Here is a 25,217-nt window from a genome sequence, read left to right as displayed (position 1 = left end):
CCCCCTTCACCTCCCTTGGCAAGATAATTGCAAGTTCTTTCAGTACTGCAAAAATCTGATGTAACAACACAATACAGCAATACAACAGAAAATGCTGGAAATCTAGGGCTGGTCCAACTCGCGGGACCCAAAAAAGGTTAAGCCTAGGATATCACTGAAGGCTGAAGCTCACCTCTAATATTGTTGGGTGCCAGTGGTGGTATGAGTATAAAACATAAAACACATTTATACACTGAATATTAACTGGAAAAAATTATATGTAGTGCAATGAAAAGGAAATTAATTAAAATCTTACTCCATCATGGAAGCTTCTTTGGTCTCCAAAATATGGTCAGTCAAGATCCAGGGCATAGACATCTCAATAGGAAACTGAATTCTTCTTCCCATTGTTAATTCAAGGAAGAATTCTCTGAACCAAAGCTGAGACAGGTCACAGCAATGCTGAAGAGTTTCTTAAGGAAAAAGTTCAGAGACAACAAATGAACGAATTGCCAAAGAGAGATAAATTTGCACAAATAGAAAATTACACATTCATAATGATAAGAAAGTCATAACATACTTGTAGTGCACTCTTCAAAGCTTTTTTCAAAAATGTTTGCAAGACAGTGAAATCTGATTAACAAAATTAACTAATTTGCTGAAAAATGTTAACATTAAAAGAAAATAAGTTAGCATTGTTGGTTAAAAAATCCTTACAGGTAGCAACAATGTACAGCTAAGTAATTTTACTTCATATAAAGTGTATTCTTTATATCATATGTCAATGTACTATAATTCTGCGAACTGAAGCATTATATAAATTACATAACTTGGGTTAAAAAGGAAAGCTTCACAAAATTTATCTCAAACTTTTACTAGACTTGATGTTGCTACTTGCCAAATACTTTTCATCAAATATCCCTTGTAAACTATTTTGTAGCTACAACAAGACACTTTTATCCAATTCCAAAATATGGATACATAAAAACCAACATTTATTTATATTTATCAGAGTCTTATTTTTGTAGCCTTCATGGTTGATGGGAAGGTGATTGCAGACACCAAGCAGTTTTCTACAGATGTCACTCTGTGTTACATTAAGTTATACTAAAATGCAACTGAAAGGGAAAGCAGTGGCACTTTTCCTGACGGGATCAAGATGGAATCAAGGCCGACACTGGATGCTGCACACGGCAATCTGACCAAGAGCAGCATTTTTCCAGCTGAGACAAATCAGACACAAGTATCAAATATTGGAACTCATGTCCTTCTAGCTTCTCTGCAGTTTGTGGGAAACAGCACTTAAATGTATGTCAAATGCAAGAAACAAAGTTTACATATCCTGATGATCAATCATCTGAGTTTTATTTGAAATGAGCACAAATGTTACAAAAATGCAAAGAGCTGATGCAGTGTAAGAATAAATCACACCTTGTGTTTATCCAGCCATTGAAGATCGCCTTTAATGCATATATGCAATTTTTCTTGTCAGGTATTTTCCTTAACAAAAAGGTTGAGATGGCTCCTGCGTCCATATGATACCACAAGATATAATTTAAGCACAATGAGCCCAAACACAATAGTTTATACCTCAGGCTGCAATATTCAACCTGAGATTAGAAATTTTTATAGATAAATTTCCTCTTCAGAGGCTATTTATTGTTTAAAATGCCATGTTCCCATCAACCATGCACCACAGAACAAACATGTTCCTTGCTACCACTGAACGCAAGACTAAAATTATTAGAACAGTCCTCGTATTCAAGCTTTGATAACCAGAAAACATTCTTTTCCTGCTTTGAAAATGTATCTTGCCTTTTAAATTTCTTAACTCACAGTACAGCTGCCTTAGTTGTATTAATTTAATATTTCTAAAATTAATATCTACAGTAACTAAATGCACACTTGGAACTAAGGAATTATATTCATCCAATCTGCAGTGACACAATTCAAGTGTTCCTGGTCAGGTCTGCTGCTGGATAGATATCACAGTCAATGCAACTACCAAATAGATAAATGGATAATTTGGTTTCAATGCAGGGGCTTAAGTCCAAATAGTTCAGCTAAGATCTAATCATATCTTGGGTAAGTGGTGAAATTTCAAAACAAAAATTCAAATATATTCAATAAAACAAGCCAAAATTTGGGTGTGGTGGGATAGGGGGGTGGTGGAAGTGGTCATCAAAAAACACAAATGGACTGTTGAATAACCATGAAATTAGTATCTCCAACAAACAGAAGGACAATCTGAGTTTCCAAATACAGTCAAACAAGAGCAAGTTTTATTGGCTTTCATATTTTCCCAAAAATAGTTTATAACTAAGGTATTTCAGTGTTGCTGGATATTACAACAGACTTCAAAATTTCGCTCCGTCAAGGATTCCAGTTCTAAAACTCATTAAAATCCATATACTCTAAGAGAATCAAGGGAGATGGGGACCAAAGAGGAAAGCGGAGCTGAGGGCGAAGATCAGCCATTATTGTAGTGATGGCGGAGCAGGGTTGAGGGGCCTTATGGCCTACTCCTGCTCCAATTTCTTATGCTGGCATAGTGAGTCTAAAAATGGAACTTTTTTCCATAACAGCCAAGCAACAGAATTGAATGTTACTTCAGTGATCCTGTAATTAAAATATTTATTTCACTTTCTATGCATTCCCTCATATTCTCCCATGAACAGGTTAGAGAATAAATAAAAACATCTCTAATGGCACAAGGTCAAAATACAAGTCTGTCCCCACCCCGCTGTCTTCTGTGGAAGCGATATCTTACCACTGAAATTGAGCAAGTGAGTGTAGAAGAATGAATGCCGGTGAAATTCTTCTATCGCCAAAATGGTGGGGCCCTCAAGACTACTTCTCAAGGTTTTCTTTGCGCCACTTTTGTCAGCAATGAGGGACTCTAGCATAGTTCTAACCATGTAGAGCTACACCAAAACGAAAACGTAAAACAAAAAAAAAGAAAAAGTAAAGGGCACATTAGTCATTATACATTTAATGGAGAAAGCCTAACTGTTCCACCAATTTGGGGGGGAAGAACTTCCTATTAAACATCCCCCCACCATCACACATTTTCAGATGCAACAAAAATTGAACCAAACTGCATTAAATCACATCATTGATTTTTTTTTTAAAAAGATAATATATTTCCACACTGCACCTATATAAAATGGGGTTGAACCATTTAAAACAGGGATGGTAGCTATGTTGGAACAACCCATCTTAATTTCAACTGAATTTTATATTTTTCTTCTATGGAATATTCAACTTTTAGATGATGGAACAATTTGACTTTCTTTCAGCAACAAAATAAAATAGGCTTTCTTCTTACCACCAAAATTTAAAATGGTTGGATAGATGTAGGAGCGCCTCAGAAAAGTGTTCATCGCACTGAGTGTTTTGTCCAATCCCAGAGATTTTAGCTGCTTCGCTAGCTCTCCAGATAGCAATGACTCAGCCATGGTACGCACCATGTACAACTAAAACCAGTTGGCAAAAGCAGGCATTAAGAGTTAGGAAGAAAAGCAGAGAGTGAGAGTTTGGTTAAGTAGGAACAGAAAAGAATTTGGTTAATATGTTAGGACTACAATGTTCCGCAGTGCAACTATAGCAAGCAACATAAATTACACTTAAAGGACAGCATCTCTTAAAATACAGAGCTGTCAGGGTCTGAATGGGAAAATCAATTAACCTGTCTGTACTAATGGCAATTGGTCTATTTGGTGTTTTCCCATCAAGAAACAGAAACTGAGCAGGAGTCGTTAAAATGATTATTAAAGCATGCTAAAAGGAAAGAATGGATAGAGACCATGTTCACATTTTCAAGATGCCTGCTGCAGAGGGAAGCAAAATTCCTTTAAAACTCATAGGAAATACAAGTGCAACTTTCTCAGATTGTCTGGAAGCTACCCTCAACTGTACACCCTTACCAAAATGTGCCATGTATAAGGTACATCAACAAAAATGCATAAAGCATGAAGGTGTACCATTATATTTTCTAATTGCACATTCAGAAAACAAAAAAACTACATAGTAATAGCTAGGGAGAAAATAAAGTGGTAACTATTCAAATTCTACTGACTGCTTACTTTAAGACCTTATAACTAAAACTTAACTGATCGCCCTTGCCCAGCCAAAGAAACGCCACTGCCAAGGTTAAGCATTTTATGTTAGTAACTGCTTTGGTTAAGGATTTTAACGTTAATAACTTGGATTGCAGCTCAAGCAAAACAGAGCATTAATTGGATACAAATTTATGTATGCATGTATATATATATATATATATCTATATATCATACATACACACACACACTTTTCATAATTTCAATTTAAAGCCCATTAGTAAAAAGCCACATTAAGATGTTATATAAACTATCAAGGAATATTCAAGAGAACCCAAAGCAGCAAAACTTTAAGCCCTAGCTATTCCTTCCTCTCATTTTCACAAGGAAAGATTTAAACAATTGCTCAGCACACATTTTATCTTGGTTCTCATTCAGCAGACTGACCTGTGCCTAAAACCACTGATTAAATGGTTACAAGCTGTAAACAAAGCTCATCATAAAGCAAGAATTCAAAATATATTTTTGAGGTTATCAAGAGATGACTACTTTTAAAACAAATAGGAAGATAAAAATTTATAGCACGTGAAGACATCCAGTCTGAGGTCTGTCCAATTCCAAAGTTTTAAAAATACTACACAATACTCCATGTTTCAGAATCCTCAATTCTTCCCTTTGCCAGCTTCTTCATCAATTTACTAACACCCTCCTCCACAGCCTTCCTGGGCAATCTCATATTCAATTTGGAACTCAATTTCCATTTTTGTCTTGGACTTCAAATTAATTTCTTTCAACCAGAGATTAACGAGATTTATTTGCATTGAAGAAACACCTGGGTACTGGATGGTCCAACTGCCCTGGGGGAAACCTTGATGTCAAAGCCGCCTCTTGGATCTTTTTCTCCTCGCAGCGCAGGATCATTTATCGGCTCTTGTCCAACCTCCCAATCACAAATAGTCTTCCTAATAGCTTGAAGAACACTAGACAGACATAGGACAAAAGCATCAGTTCCAACAATACATTTTTGTTTGGTTGTCCCATGTAATTGTACAATGGGGAGAAAGACATTATGAAAAGTTATGGTACCAAATGACACTACCAAATCATAGACGATAGCCAACAAGAAAGTGTCACAGATGGTAATTTTCTACACATTTCTGCCCAAGTTACACAATTTATGGCAAACTCACCAGAGAGAAAAGGAGGGACAGATGTAGGAAGAAAAAAATTGCACTGCTAAAAGTTATTATTTGGGGCAGAGTAAAGCGAGCTTCAACCTAAACACCTGACTGCATTATATTATTTACAGCAGACAATGGGTACTAGTTTATAAAATATTAAATTCATCATGCACAGCTCAAAAGCCTGCATTCTTGTTACACTCTACACATCACATCACACCAAATCCTACACAAAGTACAGTGCCCAGTTTTGCTCACAAAGACAAACTAGACATTCACACTCTGGAGGCTGCTTAATTATTAATTCATTTAATAATTTCTTAAATAATTACTACAAAGTACAACCCTTTCTGCAGGGGCAACAAGTGAAATAAAAGCACACAACTGAGCTTTTGCTTTAATCAAAAGGCTATTTCCTTCCTATTCCTGATGTAATCTTTTTATGGGATTAGGCTGGGTGGCTTGTTTCGCAGCTGGCGCAGATTCCATGGGCCAAGTGTACCCTTTCTGAGCCATAAACTTTCTATGATTCTATGAAACGTTCAAAAGGAACACTTTAAAATTGATAAAGTAGAACAGAAGCACTTTCAGTATTTGAAAAAGTAAAAAAAAAAAATCACATTTGAACCTCTAATTACTCAAACCCAAGGAACACAAAGGGGCGAATTTTACAAAGCCCCCAACGTCGGGGGTTGTGACCGGGGGGCAGGAAAATGCCTCTGGCAGAGGCCTGCGACGGAACCCGACGCTGGCAAGGCCTGGCCCGATATTGCCGGCGGCGGGGGGGCCTCATGGCAGTCTCCCCACCACTCGGCGACGGGAGCAAAATTGACATATGTAAATTAATTTAAATTAAGGAATTAATGACACTTGCGCTCCCGCCGTCTGTCTCAGAGCAATATTGGTGCTGGTGGCCAGCACTCCCACGCCTTCGGATCCTCAATCGGGGATCTGAAGCCGAACACTGGTGGGGCGGGTGGGGGGAAAAAGAGCAGTTACGGTTCTCACTGCAGGAGTTGGGGTGAGCAGTATCAGAGTCTTTTCATTGGTGTAGGGGATGGTGGGAACGGGTGACGTTTGAAGTTTATGAACTTTGGTGGTGGGGGGGTAAGGTGCATAGAACCATAGTAAAGTTACGGCACAGGAGACCATTCAGCCCATCATGTCTGCGGCAGTTAAAAAAAACAACTAACTGCCCAATGGAATCCCATCTTCCAGCACCTAGTCCGTAGCCTTACAGGTTACAGTCATTCAGGTGCATGTCCAGGTGCCTTTTAAATGAGTTAAGGATTTCTGCCTCCACCACCGATCTGGGCTGTTAATTCCAGACACCCACCAACCTCTGGGTGAAAAAGCTTTTTATGTCCCCTCTCATCCTTCTACCAATCACCTTAAATCTTTGCCCCCTGGTAACTGACCTCTCCGCTAGGGGAAACAGGTCCTTCCTGTCTACTCTATCTAGGACCCTCATAATTTTGTACACCTCAATTAAGTCACCCGTCAGCCTCCTCTGTTCTTAGGAAAACAACCCTAGCCAATCCAATCTTTCCCCATAGCTGCAACTTTCAAGCCCTGACAACATTCTTGTAAACCTGCTCTGTACTCTCTCCAGAGCAATTATGTCCTTCCTGTAATGTGACCAGAACTGTCCACAATACTCCAGCTGTGGCCTAACCAGTGTTTTATACAGTTGCAGCATTACATCCCTCATTTTGTATTCTATTCCTCAACCAATAAAGGAAAGCATTCCATATACCGTCTTCACCACTTTATTTACCTGTCCTGCCACCCTCAGGGACTTGTGGACATGCACTCCAATGTCTCACTACTTCTACTACTCTCAATATCCTCCCGTTTATTGTGTATTCCCTGGCTTTGTTTGCCCTCCCCAAATACATTACCTCACACTTCTCTGGACTGAATTCCATTTGCCACTTTTCTGCCCACTCAACCAAACCATTGATATCATTCTGGAGTCTACAGCTATCCTCTTCACTATCATCTACATGGACAATTTTTGTGTCATCTGCAAATTTCCCTCCCACATGCAAATCCTGCCTCCCACATTTAAGTCCAAATTATTAATATATATCACAAAGCATCAAGGGACCAAACACTGAGCCATGTGGAATGCCACTGGAAACCGCTTTCCATTCGCAACAAGAAGTCAGGTGCACAAGGTAAGTATTTTGCAGTGGTGGGGGTGGGTTGGGGGGGGGGGGGGGGAAAAAGAGGGGAAAGAGGAAAAGGAATTAAATCTGTGGTTGTTGGGGGAGTGGGAGAGGGGCAAGGTCAATTAATTTAATTTTCTAAAATCTATTTTCCTTCAAATATTTAAATGTAACGATAGGACTCGAAGCTCTTTAAAAATGGCATCAGCACCTGCGCAAAGGCAGCTGACGCCATTGCCGGAGAAGGCCCATCCGCTTTCTCCACATCATCGACTGTTGGGGGGGGGGGGGGGGGGGGGGTTCTGCCCAGCCATTTAAATGAGCTCTTGCGTTTAATATCGTGGCGGTTCCTCAAAGTTATGTCCGCCGCAAGTATAGATTGCAGCCCAAGGTTGCAACTGTCACACATACTAAGTGGGAAATTATTCATCTCATTTGTCATTTATCAATATTTTTAACACAAAGAATACACCCAGAGTTAAATGCTTCTGTAGAAGACTGGCAAAAGCAACACTGTCTAGTTTTCAAAGTTATAAAATAAAATTACAATAATACAATAACTTATATCGAGGAAAAAGTAGATCTGGATATTTTAATTGCTTGATAAAGTAAACCAAAATTGTACACTCTATCTGGAAAATTACAGCAACTGAAAAGGTTTATCCATCTAAATATTCCCAAAACAGCTTGCACAATAAAAATAGGTCAATATTTGCTTTTATTTTTAATTATGTGTGGGTTTTATTAGATGTTGGCAACAAGAGAATTTATACTGCTTGTCTTCACACGTTATTTAATGATCAATTTTAATTAAAAAATAAGGCAACTTTTAGGAAAGACATATACTCTTGCACATCTCGTTATTTTTAAATACTTTAAAACTGAATGCAAGCAGAAACTGAAATAAATCAGTTTCAATTTCACTGGCTTTGAGTCTCTCTGTACCACACATTTATTTATGAATTGTGGCTACCTTTATATAATACGCCTGTAAAATTGTATTACATCACGATCCAGAAAGTATTGCAAGCAGGAAACACATTTCTGGTGTCTGCAGATCACTGAAATTAAAGCATTAGTCCATTCTTGCTCAAAAAAAAAATCAAATAATCAAGAACTATATCCAAAGAGGCTTTTACTGTATTTTTCTTTTTCTCCTCTCCCATTCTGAAGGAGCAGACATCTTGATGGAGTATGGTTCCACTGGTGTCACGTGCTCCCTAATACCTTGTCAAAGTAGCCATATGTGAACCACAACAATGACCAGCAGGCTATATGGCCATAAAAGGTAGGAAGCATCTCAGCTAGACCCAATTCCGTCTCCACCCAACATCCTTATAGAGTCACTGAATAGCACTCGGTATCAGAAAAGGTTCTAGTCGGTTTTTCCATTTGTTGGCTCCAGGTTACCAAAGCCAACTATTGCAACTCTACCACTGAGATTAGCTGACTAATTACACACTGTGGAACTATACCTTCAACATTTCTGGTCTAAATGGTTAAGTTACCCACAGGATAAACTCACTGAACCATCAACAAAGGCCAGCAAAAGCCACTTCAAATTAAATTATCAAAAAATTGCTCCAATCTTGTTCTCAAGTATCAAAAATAAACATCTGATCCCATTTTTTATTCCAGAGCAATCATGGCTTCCAAGCAATTAAAAAAGGTAGATAATTCACTTGTTTTGGTCAGAAAGAGCAAATATTATTCCAATTCAGTAACCAATGACTTAATTGTTGTCCATGACATTTTTCCATTATGCCATGCACTTTTAATCATAGTAATACTAGCCCTGAATTTGATTTATAACTTTTAGGTTCCGTGGAAAAGGTTTCTTCAATACTCTACAAGCCATTTCCAAATTTTCTTAAATGACTGAACTTACACCGTCACAAATTTCCGAGCAGCAGGCTGACATTTTCCTTTCTCATCTCTCGCGCTTGGTCAAGAAATCAGCTGAATTATGATTTTGAAAGTCTAATGACCACAACATTATGCTCAAGATAAACGAGGCGAAGGTTGAGAAAGGGTATGCCCATTCATTTGTTTTCTAACAACATCAAACACTCAGATTAAGTATGCCATGGGGCCAAATGCAACATAAGCCTTCCTATTATGCTCCCAAATATGTGACAATTTCAACCCGATTAGAGCCCTGGATTGCAATACTACTCAAACTGCGAGGGGATTTCCAAAAAGTGTCTGTATTTGCAGGGAATACCAGCTCCTGAAACAGCATCAGCTACACAAAGCTGTCTTCAGTTCTCAGTCCTCAATTCGTATTTCTAGTTTGTTTATTTGTTCTTCTAGTAGTCTCTGTAGTAAATGGTATATGAGATCTATGCCTAGTACTATAAAATCGGAAAGTGCATCTCTGACAGAGAGAGGAAGATGAAAGAAATTAAGATTGTATCAATCAGATACAAGCAGATATAAGAGTAGCACTGGAATACTCTGCACAGTACTGGTCTCCATATTGTAAAAATGATATTGAGGCATTGGAGAAGGTGCAAAAAAGATTTACAAGTATGATACCAGAAATGAGATATTATTCCTATCAGGTAAGAATGAGCAGGCTGGGGGTCTTTTCTCTGTTAGAAACCTTCAAAATTATGAAAGAGTTTGATAGGATAGATGAAAATAAGATGTTCCCACTTGTGGGAGAGATCAAAATTAGGGGCCATAATTAAGATAAGTCAAAAATAAATCTAATGAGGACTTCAGGAGAAATTTCTTCACCCAAAAAATGGTTAGAATGTGGAACTCGTTGCCACATGAACTTGGAATGAATAGCATTGATGACTTTAAGGGGAAGTTAGTTAAATACAAGGAAGAAAGGAATAAAAGGTTACGTAGATAGCGTTAGATGAAGAGGTGCTCAGAGGCTTGTGTGGAGCATAAACACCGACATGGATTAGTTGGGCCGAATGGTCTGTTTCTGTACTGTGCATTCTACGTAATTATATGAAAATAGCATTAGGAATGAAAAGAAACATATTAAGTATTCAAATACAGAATTTGATGACCTCACCAGCCTCCTAAGATTCTCAGACCCCAATTTGAAAAATCTATGTCCTATTGCATCAGTGCAGTCTCAACCCCAAACCTCCAATGTCATTTTCCGAATCAGCCCTGAGTGCTGCAGTATTTATATCAGAAAACCATTGTAATCATTACAGGTGCATATTTAGATTGACAATGTAAAATGACATTTTCTTCTCAGGAAAAGTGGAAAACTGATGAAAGGGAGCCTCAACACATTTAATGTACAATTTAGACAAACCTTTGAATCACATTTTTCTTCTTTTTGATGGCCTGACGCAAAGGCTCACGAAGTGTTTTCTGAGCAAAATTCTGGAGTGCAGCATAAATGGTATGTCGAATTGCATGATTGAACACACTCTCCATTCTACCCATCAGCACTTGCAGTCCTTTTATCATTGCAATAACCTTCAGTGCAAAACAGATAAACCAAGTTTAAGTTTGTGGAACAGAAAACTAGAATGCTATTTTTAACTATGTGGAAACAGTTAAACATTGGAAGTCTTTAAACCTGTGTCATTCTATGCTTGACATTTTGATGAGGAGTGCTATTTAATCACTTATCCCAACATAGAATATGATCCAATTTTGAAGGTGCAGTTTAATTAGTCAGTAAGTCAAATTTTGACCATTTATTTTTTTTCCCATTGATTACACCATGACAAAACTGCTATTTTACAGATCAACACAAATATATCCAAACCAAAGTCAGTTCATTCATTGCTATCATTCAAGAGTCTTTAGATCATTAAAAACCTGCCCATCACCAATTCAAGATCTCAGTTTTTCAAGGTAATGCAGCCTTTTCCCAAGCAGGTGATTTTTTTCCACTAAATAAACTGTAATTTCAGCTGCTATTGTCAGCTCTGTAATGATGTAATAGTTTTTAAATTGCATAAAGACAGCTGTACTGGAAGTGCAACAATATCACCTTTTTAACTTGGTATATGCAGAAAAGAGAAGGCATTTGCAGAATTAATTACACATTCAATGTGAGAAAAAGTGTACTTTACATTAATGATGAAGATGGTTTTGCAAAGCCTTTCTAAATGCACATTTTGCATTTCAAAAAATGGAAATCTTGGCAAAAGAAAAATTTAATTCCATGCAGACTATACATCATGCTGTGTATGTGCCTAGAAATCACTGTTGGCTCTCATTTTCAGCTGGAGATAGCTATAAAAATAAAATAAGTTTGCAGCAGAAATAAATGAGCTTCTGGATATTAAAATGTACTATTAAAATAGGCTATTAACACACTCGCAAAATATATTTTGGTCAAGAAATTGATGATTCTAAAATATTTCGTTGAGCTTGTGAAAACTATGGTCATATTTTTTGCAAATTTAACTTTTTCCCCATTTATCAGACAGCACTATGCATAATATATAATGTATGATTTATTTAAGCAGAAATGCACACTTATGCATCTTGGAGAATTTAACATTTCCTTATTCAAGTAACTTAACTGCTTGATTAAATTTTTTACCTCTAAATGTTGTTCTTTCTTTATTTAGGTCAGCCAATAAAATGGGGTTTTCTTGTCCAAATGAATCTAGTTCTGATAAAAACATCCGACCCAAACAACAATTTGCATTTATATAGCATTTTTAAATATGTCCTATGCACTTCCCAGAAACGTAATCAGATTAAAATGGATGCTGAGCAAAAAGACAAGAGACATTAGAAAGGGTGTCCAAACTCTTTGTCAAACAGTTGGGTTTTATGAAGGGTCTTAAAAGAGGAAGAGGAAGTTCAGAAGCAGAGACGTTTACGGAGAAAACTCCCGAGTACAGGACCTACGCAGCTGACAGCATGGTCACCTGTGGTACAGCAATGAGAGAGTTGATGCACAAAAGAACGGAGCCCCGGAAGAGCGGAGCCCCGGAAGAGCGGAGCCGTAGGGGGTTTGTAGAGTTAAGGGAAATTAAGTCAAGGAACACGGGTGACGGATGAGTGGAACTTGTTGCAGGATAGGATACAGGCAGCAGAGTTTCATATAAGCTGAAGTTTACAAAAGTTGGAGGAAGGAACCTCAGCCAAGAGATAATTGGAATATTCAAGTCTGGAGTTGACAAAGGCCTGGACAAGGATGTCAGCAACAGATAGCCTGTAATATTAAAATGATGGAAGCACTTTGTAATGGAGAGGATATAGGGTTGAAGTTCAACCCAGGGGTCAAACAGGACACGTAGGTCCGTTGCACAAGCCTGGTTCAGCATAGAAGTGACCAAGGCAGGGGTTGAATTGGTGGCATGCGCACAGATTTTGTGGCGGGGCATGATGCCTTTAGTCTTTCCAATATTTACCTGGAAGAAATTGTGTTTCCAAATTTGGATGTCAGACAACCAATGTGACAACAGAGGCTGTGGAGAGATCAAGATAGGTGGTGCAGTGGTCAAACTGAATATCAGCGAATATATGGAAGCTGACCCCATCTACAGACGATATTGCCAAAGAGTAACATGCAGATGAGGAAGTGGGGTGGGGAGGGGGGCCAGAGGTGGTAAGGATAGAACCCTAGGGTATTCCAGAAGAAATGATGCGGAGGTAGAAAGAGAGGGAACCTGGCTATGATTAGATATGTAAAAGTGGAACCAAGCATGGGCAGTCCCACTGAACTTAACAAAAGAGAAGAGGCATTGGAGGAGGACAGCATAGTTAATCATGTCAACGGTTACCATGAGGGCAAGCAGGACAAGGGATAATGCACCATGGTCACAGTCACAGAGATTGCAATTTGGACAATTCAAGCATGAAGTTACAGGAAAGATGGGCAAAAATACATTAAGAACTTTGGAGACTAGCATCTTTATTTTTGTTTTCACTTTTGGTCTGGAAATAAGCAAAGTGCCAACTGAGCCAAGAGACTACCAAAAGTTCTTCGGGGGGGGGGAAACGTAATTTTACATTGTATAAGGATAATTGCATCTTAATGGCAAAACTTTATTACTTAAAGAAGCTTATCAAAACAAACTGGTTAAAAATGTGACTTCTTTTTTCTCCCACCTCAACAAGTGCAAACTTCTCTTCACTTGTATAATTGTATCTTGTTGCTCTCTCATACTCTTCTGCATTATCTGGACAGTCTTTATTGGAGTACTTATCAGTGGGATGCACAAGCTTCCAAGAGTACTGCAAAATTAAGAAAAATTAAGAGAAAGAACACATCGAAAGCTAATTATTTAACATTAGACAAAAGCAAAATGTTGATGCTGGAAACCTGAAATAAACAGAGAAAATGTCAGAAATACTAAGCAGGTCAGGCAGCATCTATGGAGGAAGAAACAGCATTAACGTTTGAGGTGGATGACCTTTTTTGTTTGAAATAGTGCCATGAGATCTCCTTGCCACTGTTTTTGGCCAATGTTTTCTGGTGAGAATGGTAAGGAATGATCTGTTATTTAGTAGGTTTCATGCCTTTGAAAAAGGCCAAACATTTTCAGCTCTTCTACTTCTCATTAATCTGACTCATTCGAGTCTCTTTCCTTAGATATCACTGGCAACAATTGCACAATCTGTGCAATGCAAATGCAAACCATTGATGAAAAACAATTAAGTGAAAAGACATTCTTATCACAGACAGGAAGGACTCTTGAACACATTGTAAGGTTAACCCTCACTCAGAGCAGTTGTCTAAATGTAACGTGTAAGGAGAGGTGGTGAGCAAAGGTTACCACAAAGAGTGATGAACATTCTTTCATTTCTTCACTTTTTTGGAATACTTTCCAATAATCCTCAGAGGAATCCCAGGACACAAAAAAGTGTGAAGGAGTTTATTTAACGATCCACTTGAAGTTCAAGTACCAAGGTTAATGAATATCATTCAATCGATATTTACGTAGCTCCTTATGCCATTATTCAGAGTAACTCTTCCAAAACAGCATGTCTAAAGTCATTGAGGACCAGCGCTCAAGAAAAAAGAACAAGGGAAAGAAAACAAATACCCAGAAAAACTGTTAATGATAAAAATCCTCTGCAATAACAATTTTGAAAAAGCATAAGAGATTTTCCTGCAGGCTTTGTGACACTGACGTGGGGACCATATGGGGATCACCAGTCCACACTTGACGGCAGCAAGACTGGTGGCACAATCTTAGGGAAAGCAACCTCCTAATTGGCCACCATGGCAGTCACTTACCTATGCAGGGCAGTGGACGGGCTCCCGATGCTGCAGGCCCAGAAAGTGGCAGCTCTGGAGCCTTAGCTGCCCAACCGGGGGAAGTGGGTGCTGCTGAGGCAGATCAGGGGCCGCGAGGGTGCTTTAACATTGAGACTGCCCTGCCGGCCATCACAGAAGAGCTGCACTTAAGACTCACAAAGCCGATAGGGACATCGGAATGGAGAGGAAACCCTTCTGCAGGTCTATTCATTGACAGGACTGCAGCCTTTCATTCCTGTGGCCCCATCATTGGGACATGGAGCCTCTGGCTCCTTGGCCTGCCGCCAGGAGGCCGAATTGATTGAGCTGATGGCCTCCACACAGGCAACTGCTCCGACATTAGTAAAATACTGGCTCCATCACAAAATAGCCCCCAAGTGGAGCCTTAATTACACTATTTGGTTACCTGCCTCTGTAGAGCGGGCAGCGGCCCAGTTCCCAGCCCATCCTAGGAAAGTCCTGACGCGGCTGCCCGCTATTTTCCCAGGATCGCCCCTACACTGCCTCAACATCCTAATGTAATACTGCTGTTGACTTTCTTTATCTTGTAGTATCAGCTTTTAGCCTTTAAGTAGGAAAATATGATTCAAATTTGAAGTAGAGACAGCAGAGCTTTTGAACAGAGGCTGATCCTATAGCACTGACCAGTTTCAATATGAAGTAACCTACTTAACAAAAGAACTGAATTAAAGACATGCTATTAAATACTCGTTCCTAAATTTCAAGGCTGCAAGAACAAATTAGTTCTGAAAAAGGAAAACATCTGGACAAATATTATAATTTTAATTGGGGTTTCTGCAAAAGGAGCGAATTAACAGGTGCTGAATGGTACAGAATCAAAAAAACACTTGGAATTACAAGCTTCACTTGATGGAATAGCAATTATGCATAAAGGATAGAAAATTATTGCTCGGATAATCTCATTAGCCTAATGGAAAAAGTGACTGTTCTTAAGGAAACCAGATTAACTAAAGTTATTGCTATAGTATAGGTTCAATTAGATTCTCCTTATACAGGGTTGTATTTAAACTTTTCAGTATCACCATGTAATGCAGAAAGGTACAAGTAGGCAGACACATTGTTGGGGAGAAAGAAATGTATAAAAAGTAGCAGACTGTAATCAGCATTTGAAATTCTACAGGTTTTATCAGCCTGAAATATGGACAACAGCAACTTGTATTTATATAGCACCTTTAATGCAATAAAATATCTCAAGGCACTTTTACGGAGGTATTATAAAACAAAATATGACACCGAGGCACAGAAGCAAATACTAGGGCAGATGACCAACACTTTGGTCAGGTACGATTTAAGCAGCATCTCAAAGGAAGGAAGTGTGATAGAGAAGCGAAGCAGTTTCGGGAGGGAATTCCAGAACTTAGGGCCTTGGCAGTTCAAGGCATGGCCACCAATGGTAGATTGATTAAAATCAGGAATGCTCAAGAGGCCAGAATTAAAGGAGCACTGATATCTCAAAGGGTTGGGGTCTGAAGGAGATTACAGAGATATGGAGGGGCGAGGTAATGGAGGGACTTCAAAACGAGAGTATTTTCAAATAAAGGTGTTGCTTAACCAGCAGCTAATGTAGGTCAGTTAGCACAGGGGCAATGGAACTTGATTAGCACCACCCCCACACTCCTCCTAATGTAATACTGCTGTTGACTTTCTTTATTTTGTATTAGTTTTTAGCCTTTAAGTAGAAAAAAATGATTCAATTTTGAAGTAGAGACAGCAGAACTTTTGAACAGAGGCTGATCCTATAGCACTAACCAGTTTTAATATGAAGAAATCACCTACATAAAGAAGGAACTTAATTAAAGACATGCCATTAAATACTTGTTCCTCAATTTCAAGGCAACACAAACAAAAGATAGTTCTGAAAAAGGAAAACATCTGGATAAATATGCACCATGGAGGCAGGCAGCCAATTAGTGCAATTAAGGCTCCCCTTAGGGGCCATTTTGTGATGATGTTTTACTGATGTTAGGACACAGGGAGCAGAGTTTTGGATGATCGAGTTTAGAGGTTGGAACGTGGGAGGCGTTAGGAGTGCATTAGAATAGTTCAGAGCTGTTTGAGTCTCCAGTCATCAGGTGTGGTTCTAAGTATCCTTAGTTGTAGGTTTAAGTACAATTGCATGTACTATATGCTTAATTAATCTATGGATGCTTCACTTCAATGTTACCGATTTTGAGGGATAGAACAGAGGAAATTTAGACAGATTAATTATTCAGCAGTAATCTGCTCCTTCTTTAACATAGATTTATATACTTCATCTAGGATGGTGTCACCATATTAAAAAAGTCTCTGCAAAATCTTTTGCTACTGCACTGCTACACTGAAAGGAACAATTTGTGCTCTAACAGATGGCAAAATGGATAAAAGAAAATGGAATTCTTAAAAACCTGTACAGGACTCCTTCCTCAATCCATACATTAGGAGTCTATGCAGGCAAAGGCATGGCTAGATTTGGTTATGAGTAACAAAACTAGTCAGGTAGATGAGCTGAATGAACTAGAAAGGGAAAAGTCAGTACAAAATTTGAATACAGACTGGTTAGGGCAGACTTTAGAAGTTTGAGGATCAAGCGAATGGAGGCGAGTTGAAAGGAGTAATTGGCCCACTGAACTATAGAGCATCTTCTTTAAAAAAAAAAAGAAGAGATTGCAGTTCAACTTTTATCAGTAATAATTCTTCTCATTTAGGTATCTTACCACTTCCATAACATGAGCACTCCACTGGGACAACAGTTGCATTCCCTGTAAAGCCAGTTCAGACAACTTCTGGTATTCAGCATCCGTTTTTTGAGCTTCTTGTCGGCCTGACCCTGTTACTACCTGCAACAGTTAAATTAAAACAAAGAAAAAGGCACACGTGTGAGATAATTGATCCAGAAAACTAAGAACTCTCAACCTAACAGCATACATCATAGAAAGGTGCAAAACATCAAAATACAACACTGCATTCAAACATAGTCCCAATTCAAATAAAAAAAATCATTTTCCTCTTATTAAATGCAATTAGTTATCAAAACCTTTTTTGAAAATGCAATCCTTAAGGTTTTTCCAATAGGGGGTTTGTTTTTTAAAAAGCCTTTTTTTATACTAGACATAACAAAAAAAATGTTATCAAGTTGCATCTCGCAATGCTTTTTTCACATCCTGAATAATTATATTAGTCAGAATTTAGCTTCGCTAGACAAGATCTTTTCCCTCCTCCCCAAGGTGCTTTCTTAAGCAATGATAGGCATTGTGCTGGAATAATTTCTGCAAGTTATATTGAACATGTAATACAATATTTGTGGTGTTAACATACTCTTTGCATATTAAAAAATAAACTTCTATTTGTAGAAAAATTAATTATAACTCTAGCTAATGATCAAAGCTACAATAAAGAATTTGCCTCAATTTTCCTCTAGGTATCTACAACCTCTAGTTAAAAAGGTTGAAAAGAAAAATGATCCAGTGTGATGGATAGGTACTATATTTGCCTATAAGACATGCCAGACCATAAGACGTATCTTATGGATTTTAAAAGAAAAATCCAGGGATAAAGAATTTCAGTGCATATAGGTAATTTATTAATATCTACTATCACGGAACAAAACCAATGTAACACAAAGCCTAACTTTTACCACTTACCATAATGGAAGAAAAACAATGTAGCATGAAGTCTTACTAATCACAGAAGTCCAAAACTTCCTCATCACTGCTGCTATATGAATTGCCACTTTCTTCAAATCACTGCTGTCACTTTCATCATCTTCACTGCCATCTAGGGCATTGCTGATGCATTGCTTCAATGACTTCACAATTGTCACGTGTTTCATGAATCGTCACAAGTTTCTCACCCACTTGGACACCTGCGAAATGCTGAGCCACTTCATTCGCCTTGTTGGCGTCAATTTTATTTTATTTATCATGAGCCTTCATACATTTGGTCAATTCGTCACGCATGTATGTTTTAAATGGCTTGTACATTGAAATGTCCAGGGGCTATAATTAGCATATAAGGATCACCTCGAATCACAGCTATCTGCGTCTTTAATTCCACAACCCTCCTTTTTGTGGCCTCAGTTATATGTGCCCAGAGCTGGTCAAACACTAAAAGGGTTGTTTTCTTTTCAAGGCAGCCATCAGGACACTTGGATCCACTTCTCCAACCACAGCTGCATCCCTTCTTCATTCATCCATCCCTTAGATGCCATATTTCTCCAAGATAAGTAACAGCGGCAGTTTTTTTGCCGTCAGAACAACATGCAAATACGACTGTGTACTGGGTCTTCTTGTGGCCAGACATTATTGGTATGGTTTTAGCGCCTTTAATGCCCACAGTCTTGATTGATGGATGGATCAAATGTTTGGGGAACTTCCTCCACACAGGGCGGCACAGTGGAGCAGTGGTTAGCACCGCAGCCTCACAGCTCCAGCAACCCGGGTTCGGTTCTGGGTACTGCCTGTGCAGAGTTTGCAAGTTCTCCCTGTGACCGCGTGGGTTCCTGCCGGGTGCTCCGGTTTCCTCCCACAGCCAAAGACTTGCAGTTTGATAGGTAACTTGTCCATTGTAAATTGCCCCTAGTGTAGGTAGGTGGTAGGAGAATGGTGAGGATGTGGTCGGGAGTATGGATCAATGTAGGATTAGTATAAATGGGTGGTTGTTGGTTGGCACAGACTCGGTGGGCCGAAGGGCCTGTTTCAGTGCTGTATCTCTAAATAAATAATTTGCCTACCCGTCCAAGTTCAAAACACATTGTTTTTCCTTGCATGAATCACGAACTTGTGAAATTCGAATACCTTTGCTTTGTATTCAGCTAGCATTTTCTGTGCTATCCTGTGCCTTTTCATAAATCTGTAGCACCAAGATGCTGTCCCGCCAAATTCAGTAATGCCATTTACTACCGCTACTCTGCTTGCTTCACATACAATCATTTTGGTAGATACAGAAATTACATTTTGCCTGTGGTCTGTTATTCCATTTTTCACCTCCCCTTCTAGCTGTGGCCACTTAGCTGCATGCCCACAAAAAGTGTGCTCGCTCTTTTTGATTTTCACTAGTTCTTTCTCTGGGGTGTTCTTCCATTGCTGTATTTTTTTTTTCAGTTGGAGGAGGCCCAGGGCGGCACAGTGGTTAGCACCGCAGCCTCACAGCTCCAGAGACCCGGGTTCAATTCTGGGTACTGCCTGTGTGGAGTTTGCAAGTTCTCCCTGTGTCTGCGTGGGTTTTCCCCGGGTGCTCCGGTTTCCTCCCACAAGCCAAAAGACTTGCAGGTTGGTAGGTAAATTGGCCATTATAAATTGCCTCTAGTATAGGTAGGTGGTAGGGAAATATAGGGACAGGTGGGGGTGTGGTAGGAATATGGGATTAGTGTAGGATTAGTATAAAATGGATGGTTGATGGTCGGCACAGACCCGATGGGCCGAAGGGCCTGTTTCAGTGCTGTATCTCTAAACTAAACTAAACTAAAACTAAAATGTCTTCCGCCACTCTATTTCCATACCTTACCATCCTTCCAGTTTGAATCCTATGGTACAAGAAAACCTTTTTTTTCCCTGTACCCATTGGGGTTGCGCCAACTACCAGTAAGTGTGCATAACTCAAACACGTGCGAATAATCTGTGCAACAGGGTGACGCTCGAACCATAAGATACAAGACAATTTTGGTTCAGGACACCAGGAGGGACAAGGCTGCTATTTCAAAAACGGTAATTGGCATTCTGAGAGTGATTGAATGCTAGAGAGATTCTCTTTTTTTTCTTATTCTTTCATGGGATGTGGCGTCACTGGAAAGGCCAACATTTCTTCCCCATCCCTATTGGCCCTCGAGAAGGTGGTGTGAGTTGCCTTCTTGAACCGCTGCAGCCTACCTGGTGCAGGTACACCAACAGTGCGGTTCGGGAGGGTGTTCTAGGATCTTGATCCAGCGACAGTGAAGCAACGGCGATATATTTCCAAGTAAGGATGATGTGCAACTTAGACGGGAATTTGCAGGTTGTGGTATTCTGCTGTCTTTGTCCTTCCGGATGGAAAAAGTCACAGGTTTAGAAGGTGCTGTCAAAGGAGGCGTGGTGAGTTGCTGCAGTGCAACTTGCAGATGGCACACACTGCTGTCAGTGTGTGTCAATGGTGGATGGGGTACCAATCAAGCAGGCTGCTTTGGCCTGGATGTGCCAAGCTTCTTGAGTGTTGTCGGAGCCACACTCTGCATCTATCCCATTTAGTACAATGGTAGTGCCTCACATCATGATAGAGGGTACACTCAGTGTGAAGGTGGGACATTGTTTTCACAAGGATTCTGTGGTGGTCACTCCTACCAACACTGTCACGGACAGATGCATTCTGCAACAGGTAGATTAGTGAGGACAAGGTCTAGTAGACTTTTTCATCTTGTCGGTTTCCTCACCATCTGCCACAGGCCCAGTCTGGTAGACATGTCTTTCAGGACTCGGCCTACTTGGTGAATAGTGGTGCTACCGAGCCATACTTGGTGACAGACACTGAAGTCCCCCACCCAGAGTACATTCTCTGTCCTTGCCACCCTCAGTGCTTCTCCCAAGTGGTGTTCAACATGAAGGAGCACCGATTCATCAGTTGAGGGAGGTCAGTCGATGATAATCAGCAGTTTTCCTTGCCCATGTTTGACCCAATGCCATGTGACTTCATGGGGTCCAGAGTCAATGTTGAGGACTTACAGGGCAACTGCCTCTTGACTGTATACCATTGTGCAGTCACCTCTGGTGGGTCTGTCCTGCCAGTGGAACAAGATATACCCAGGAATGGTGCTGGTGGTGTCTGGGACATTGGATGGAAGGTATGTTTCTGTGAGTATGACTATGCCGGGCTGTTACTTGACTAGTCTGTGGTACAGCTCTTCCAATTTGTAAACCTACTGGATTAGAAAGTGGTGTATCCAAATTCATAAAAAGTAACTAAAACCAGAAAACTATAGACTGAATAACACTGCATTAGCAAAAGTAATGAAATCAATTATTGAAAACAAACTCTAGGATTATCTGTACAATAAAATCTTCTGAACAGCAGCTCTTATGGCTTCAAAAAACAAATATTCCACCAAACTAACCTTTATTTTAAAGCTGGGTTATGGTAAATATTATGCCCAGCTGTGCCTGGATTTCCAGAGAACTCTCAATAATGCTCCTCATGAAAGCTGCTGCATAAGGTTATCGCAGCAAGAATTCAAGATGAAACATGGAACTGGCTGCAAGAAAGGAAACAGGCGGTGCTTGTTGGCGGAATAACACCAAAGTAGCTGGAAGTGAAGTACACCTCAGTGTAAAGGCCTGCTACTCAACCCGAAGGGACCCGATGACATGTCGGGTTTGGGTCGGGTCGTTCCTCCAGGTCCGGCTTGGGTCCAGGTCAAACACACACAGGAAGTCTTGCATTTTGCTCTGCTGGAGTGGAGAGTGTAAAAGTTGAAAATAAACTTACCCGAGCTGGAGTCCAGGATGTCAAAGGAGGGAAACTCAGTCTGCGCAGTGAGCGTCTCAATGACATCATCACACTCATGTTGCAGCTTCCTTAATCCAAATGTGGTACAGTGAGCGGGTGCACTATGGAATCAAGGTATGTGACCATTCCGGTGGTCGGGTCGGGCGCGGGAAAAAGTGGAGGGACTTAGGCTCGGGTCCGATCTGGTTCTGTCGGGTTCGGGTCAGGTTTTTATTTCCTGACCCGAGCAGGCCTTTACCTCAGTGCTTGGTGCAGGGATGTCTGGCATTTCTAATTTACATCAACAACTTGGACTTAAAAACTCAAAGCAAAGTTTATAGATGATTCAACTACCAAACTGGGACAGGGAAGGAATGTAAAAGGAGACTGCATATATTGGCATAATATCAGGGACTACCTGAAAGTACAGACACATTTCCAAGGGCCACCATCCTAACGTCCGGAAAATGTTTTTAATTTAATAATCACAGCAACAGACGTAACATGCCACTAAGGTAAAATAAAGCATACAGAATCCTCAAGGCTGTTCTTACATCGCACAGTATGCCTAAGCCAGACAGAAATCTGCTGACTTCACAGACCTCCAGCAATCTTCTCAGAACACAGCTTGAAATTCTGTGCCCTTGACTTTCTACTACTTTGAATTCATTCAAATTGTTTACTTCTACTGAGGATTCAGCATGCAGCTTTCCATTCGTTACCCGTGAGGAATTCTGATCACGGTTCACCACCAATACAAAACCCAAGCTAAAAGTAGAGTTATCTTTTCTGCATTATCTCTCTCTCCCTCCATCATCTTACAGATAATGTAGGGACACAATGGTTCACAACAAATATGTTCATAGGCTCACCAATAGTGTGCTTGTAATGAATGTGGCTTCATGTTCTTTGTTTCTCATTTGTACATTGCACATGCTTTTTCTTTCCCGCAAAATAGTTTTCCAGGAAAATATGCTTGCATCAAAACAAAGCCTTCTTGAACTGGAAAACTGAATTTCACATACCTCACTGTTGCTATAGCGGGCCAGCTCCGAGATGAAACGCATGTGGTCTTCTCGAATCTGAATCATTTGTTCAACAATGTTGTACTGGGGACTGCTGCTGGAAGATGTGGAGGCCCACCTTAACCAAGAACACAGGCACAAATGAGGGGAAAACAAAAACAATAAAATTGCAAGCTCAAGGTTAGCAGTTATTGTCATCTTGAACGGAATGGTCCTGCTACCCTTGTAACCCATTTGAAAGCAGCTCCTTTATTTATTTCTCAAATATGTTCAGTCACCCCTGTTTTAACTTCTAAATTACAAAATTCATTGGACATTGAGGTTTGCTTATTCAAATTGCAAGTACTTCCTGAAAGTGCAGTGCAGACTGTTTAAAAAAAACTCTTTACACTAAATTACTCTACATTTTCAGCAGAATTATTGAGAACATGAAAGTTTTTTTGTATTATGGAGATTTGTTAGAGAATTATGCTTGTGTTCTAATTTGAAATTAAATACCAATTTGATTTAATATCTATGTTCAAATGAAGGTCCAACAGCAAAAATAATTTAATATAGTTATGGAAAATAAAAGGCCAATCCATCAAGCCCACTGGTTCCATAAACTATATTCAATCAAATATACCCACCCAATTCAATTTCTTGATAGAAACTTCTGCTGAACTACTGCCCCCTTTCATAAAAGGCAGACAAGCCAAAATGGGGAATATGCATCAATTCTCACACCTCAACGACTCAATCTAAGACTCCTGCCATCACCAACAATATTCATTCCTCAGCACATGTAATGCATTCCGTTGCACATCTGACTGCCTCCATTATATGAAAAATTAATACTGATGAGTTTTGTTAGCTTTTTTTTTTCCATTTATTGCATTGAAAGATGTTAGCGCTAGGAATGGAACACGCCCAGGTGAGCATGTTGATATCCAAAAGGAATGGGCTCAAATCACTCAATCAAGATTCCCAATGACATAGTGGGTAAATGTACCACATGGTATGGTCATAAGTTATATAGAAAGCCACAGCTCAGAAATATCACTATATTTTCCCCTTGCAGCAGAAACTGCTATTCGTATTTATTTCCACAACAGTTTGCAATGAATGAGGTACTGATGTGTTTATATTTTCACAAGCCAAATGGTTCAGAATACGTACCTCGATTTGTTTTCCTCATAATGAGTACTTGTCTTGATGTATCTGGCCAACTCGATCTGCATGTCACCAAATAATGGCACCACCTGCAATTGCTGCAACATGATCAAAATAAAATGTCTGAAGGAGGCCTTTTTGCATACCTTCAAGTAATGTGCAACTAAGTGTTTCATTTCAATTTAAAATCAAAATGGCTTTCACTCTTAAGTGTCACAAAATGAGAAAAAAACCTTTTGGGGCTTATATAAATTTTTCTTGCTCTGGATCACCAACTTTACAAAGGAAAATGGGTTCAGCCCTCTAGTACCAAGGTTAATTAGCCTACTTATGTGCAAGCCTTGAAGATATCAACCGGCTATTCAACTGCAGGAGACACCATGACCAATCCAGATCCTGCCATCAACCTGGTTTGCACACAGCTAAACTTTCCAGCAGTGCTTACTGTACAGTGAAAAAAATTCAAGAATCCTGACTAACTTTTTCCCCTTCCTTAGCTCAAGGGTGTCAGGATCATCAGTAGCAATCCTTAGTGCTAGCCAAGCAAATACCAAAGGGTCCTGTTGTACAAATTAGTTAGAGGGTGATATAGTTTTATTATGTACTGCCTTTATAAACACAGCAATTGGGGACTATAACGAATATTGCACATGACAGTTTAAGAATTGTTCTTTGGGGATGGGGTGGAGCGGGTGGGATTAAGTGTAAACAAAACAATCCAGTTAACAGCAAGGTTACCCAATGAAGATTGTGCAGAAGGGCTATGGTGCATCAGACATTCAAGCCAACACAACCACTTTTGCAAGGCCATTAGGAAAGCAATGGGGTGCTGAATTGCCAGAAAAGCTCAATATAAAAGTAGAAAAATGATACAATATAGTTATACAAGTGATACAACTTTTTTATTATCCTTGGTTACACTAAATAAGACAGAAGACAGACAGAGCTAAATTAGAAGCTCGGTGATAGCAATGTATCACACAAAATTCTTCTTC

General features: G+C 39.6%; 1 protein-coding gene across 4 annotated transcripts in view; it reads right to left on the bottom strand.

Moving 5' to 3' along the window:
• Positions 1-25,217, bottom strand: part of cyfip1 (cytoplasmic FMR1 interacting protein 1) — a 247,007-nt gene that overhangs the window by 132,450 nt on the left and 89,340 nt on the right. For 3 of the 4 annotated variants that reach the window (XM_068033252.1, XM_068033256.1, XM_068033254.1), the window contains 8 exons: positions 24,229-24,320; positions 23,071-23,188; positions 17,311-17,433; positions 13,444-13,569; positions 10,676-10,842; positions 4,870-5,017; positions 2,750-2,903; positions 296-452 (listed from right to left, as the gene is read on the bottom strand). In XM_068033252.1, coding sequence (XP_067889353.1) covers positions 296-452; positions 2,750-2,903; positions 4,870-5,017; positions 10,676-10,842; positions 13,444-13,569; positions 17,311-17,433; positions 23,071-23,188; positions 24,229-24,320 — 1,085 coding nt within the window. Of the gene's footprint in view, positions 1-295; positions 453-2,749; positions 2,904-3,307; positions 3,456-4,869; positions 5,018-10,675; positions 10,843-13,443; positions 13,570-17,310; positions 17,434-23,070; positions 23,189-24,228; positions 24,321-25,217 lie in introns of all 4 variants that reach the window. The other variant, XM_068033255.1, reaches the window with a different exon arrangement.

The sequence above is a fragment of the Heterodontus francisci genome, chromosome 6 (genome assembly GCF_036365525.1).
Source record: "Heterodontus francisci isolate sHetFra1 chromosome 6, sHetFra1.hap1, whole genome shotgun sequence".
Taxonomy (NCBI): Eukaryota; Metazoa; Chordata; class Chondrichthyes; order Heterodontiformes; family Heterodontidae; genus Heterodontus; species Heterodontus francisci.
This window is presented reverse-complemented; position numbering and strand designations above follow the sequence as displayed.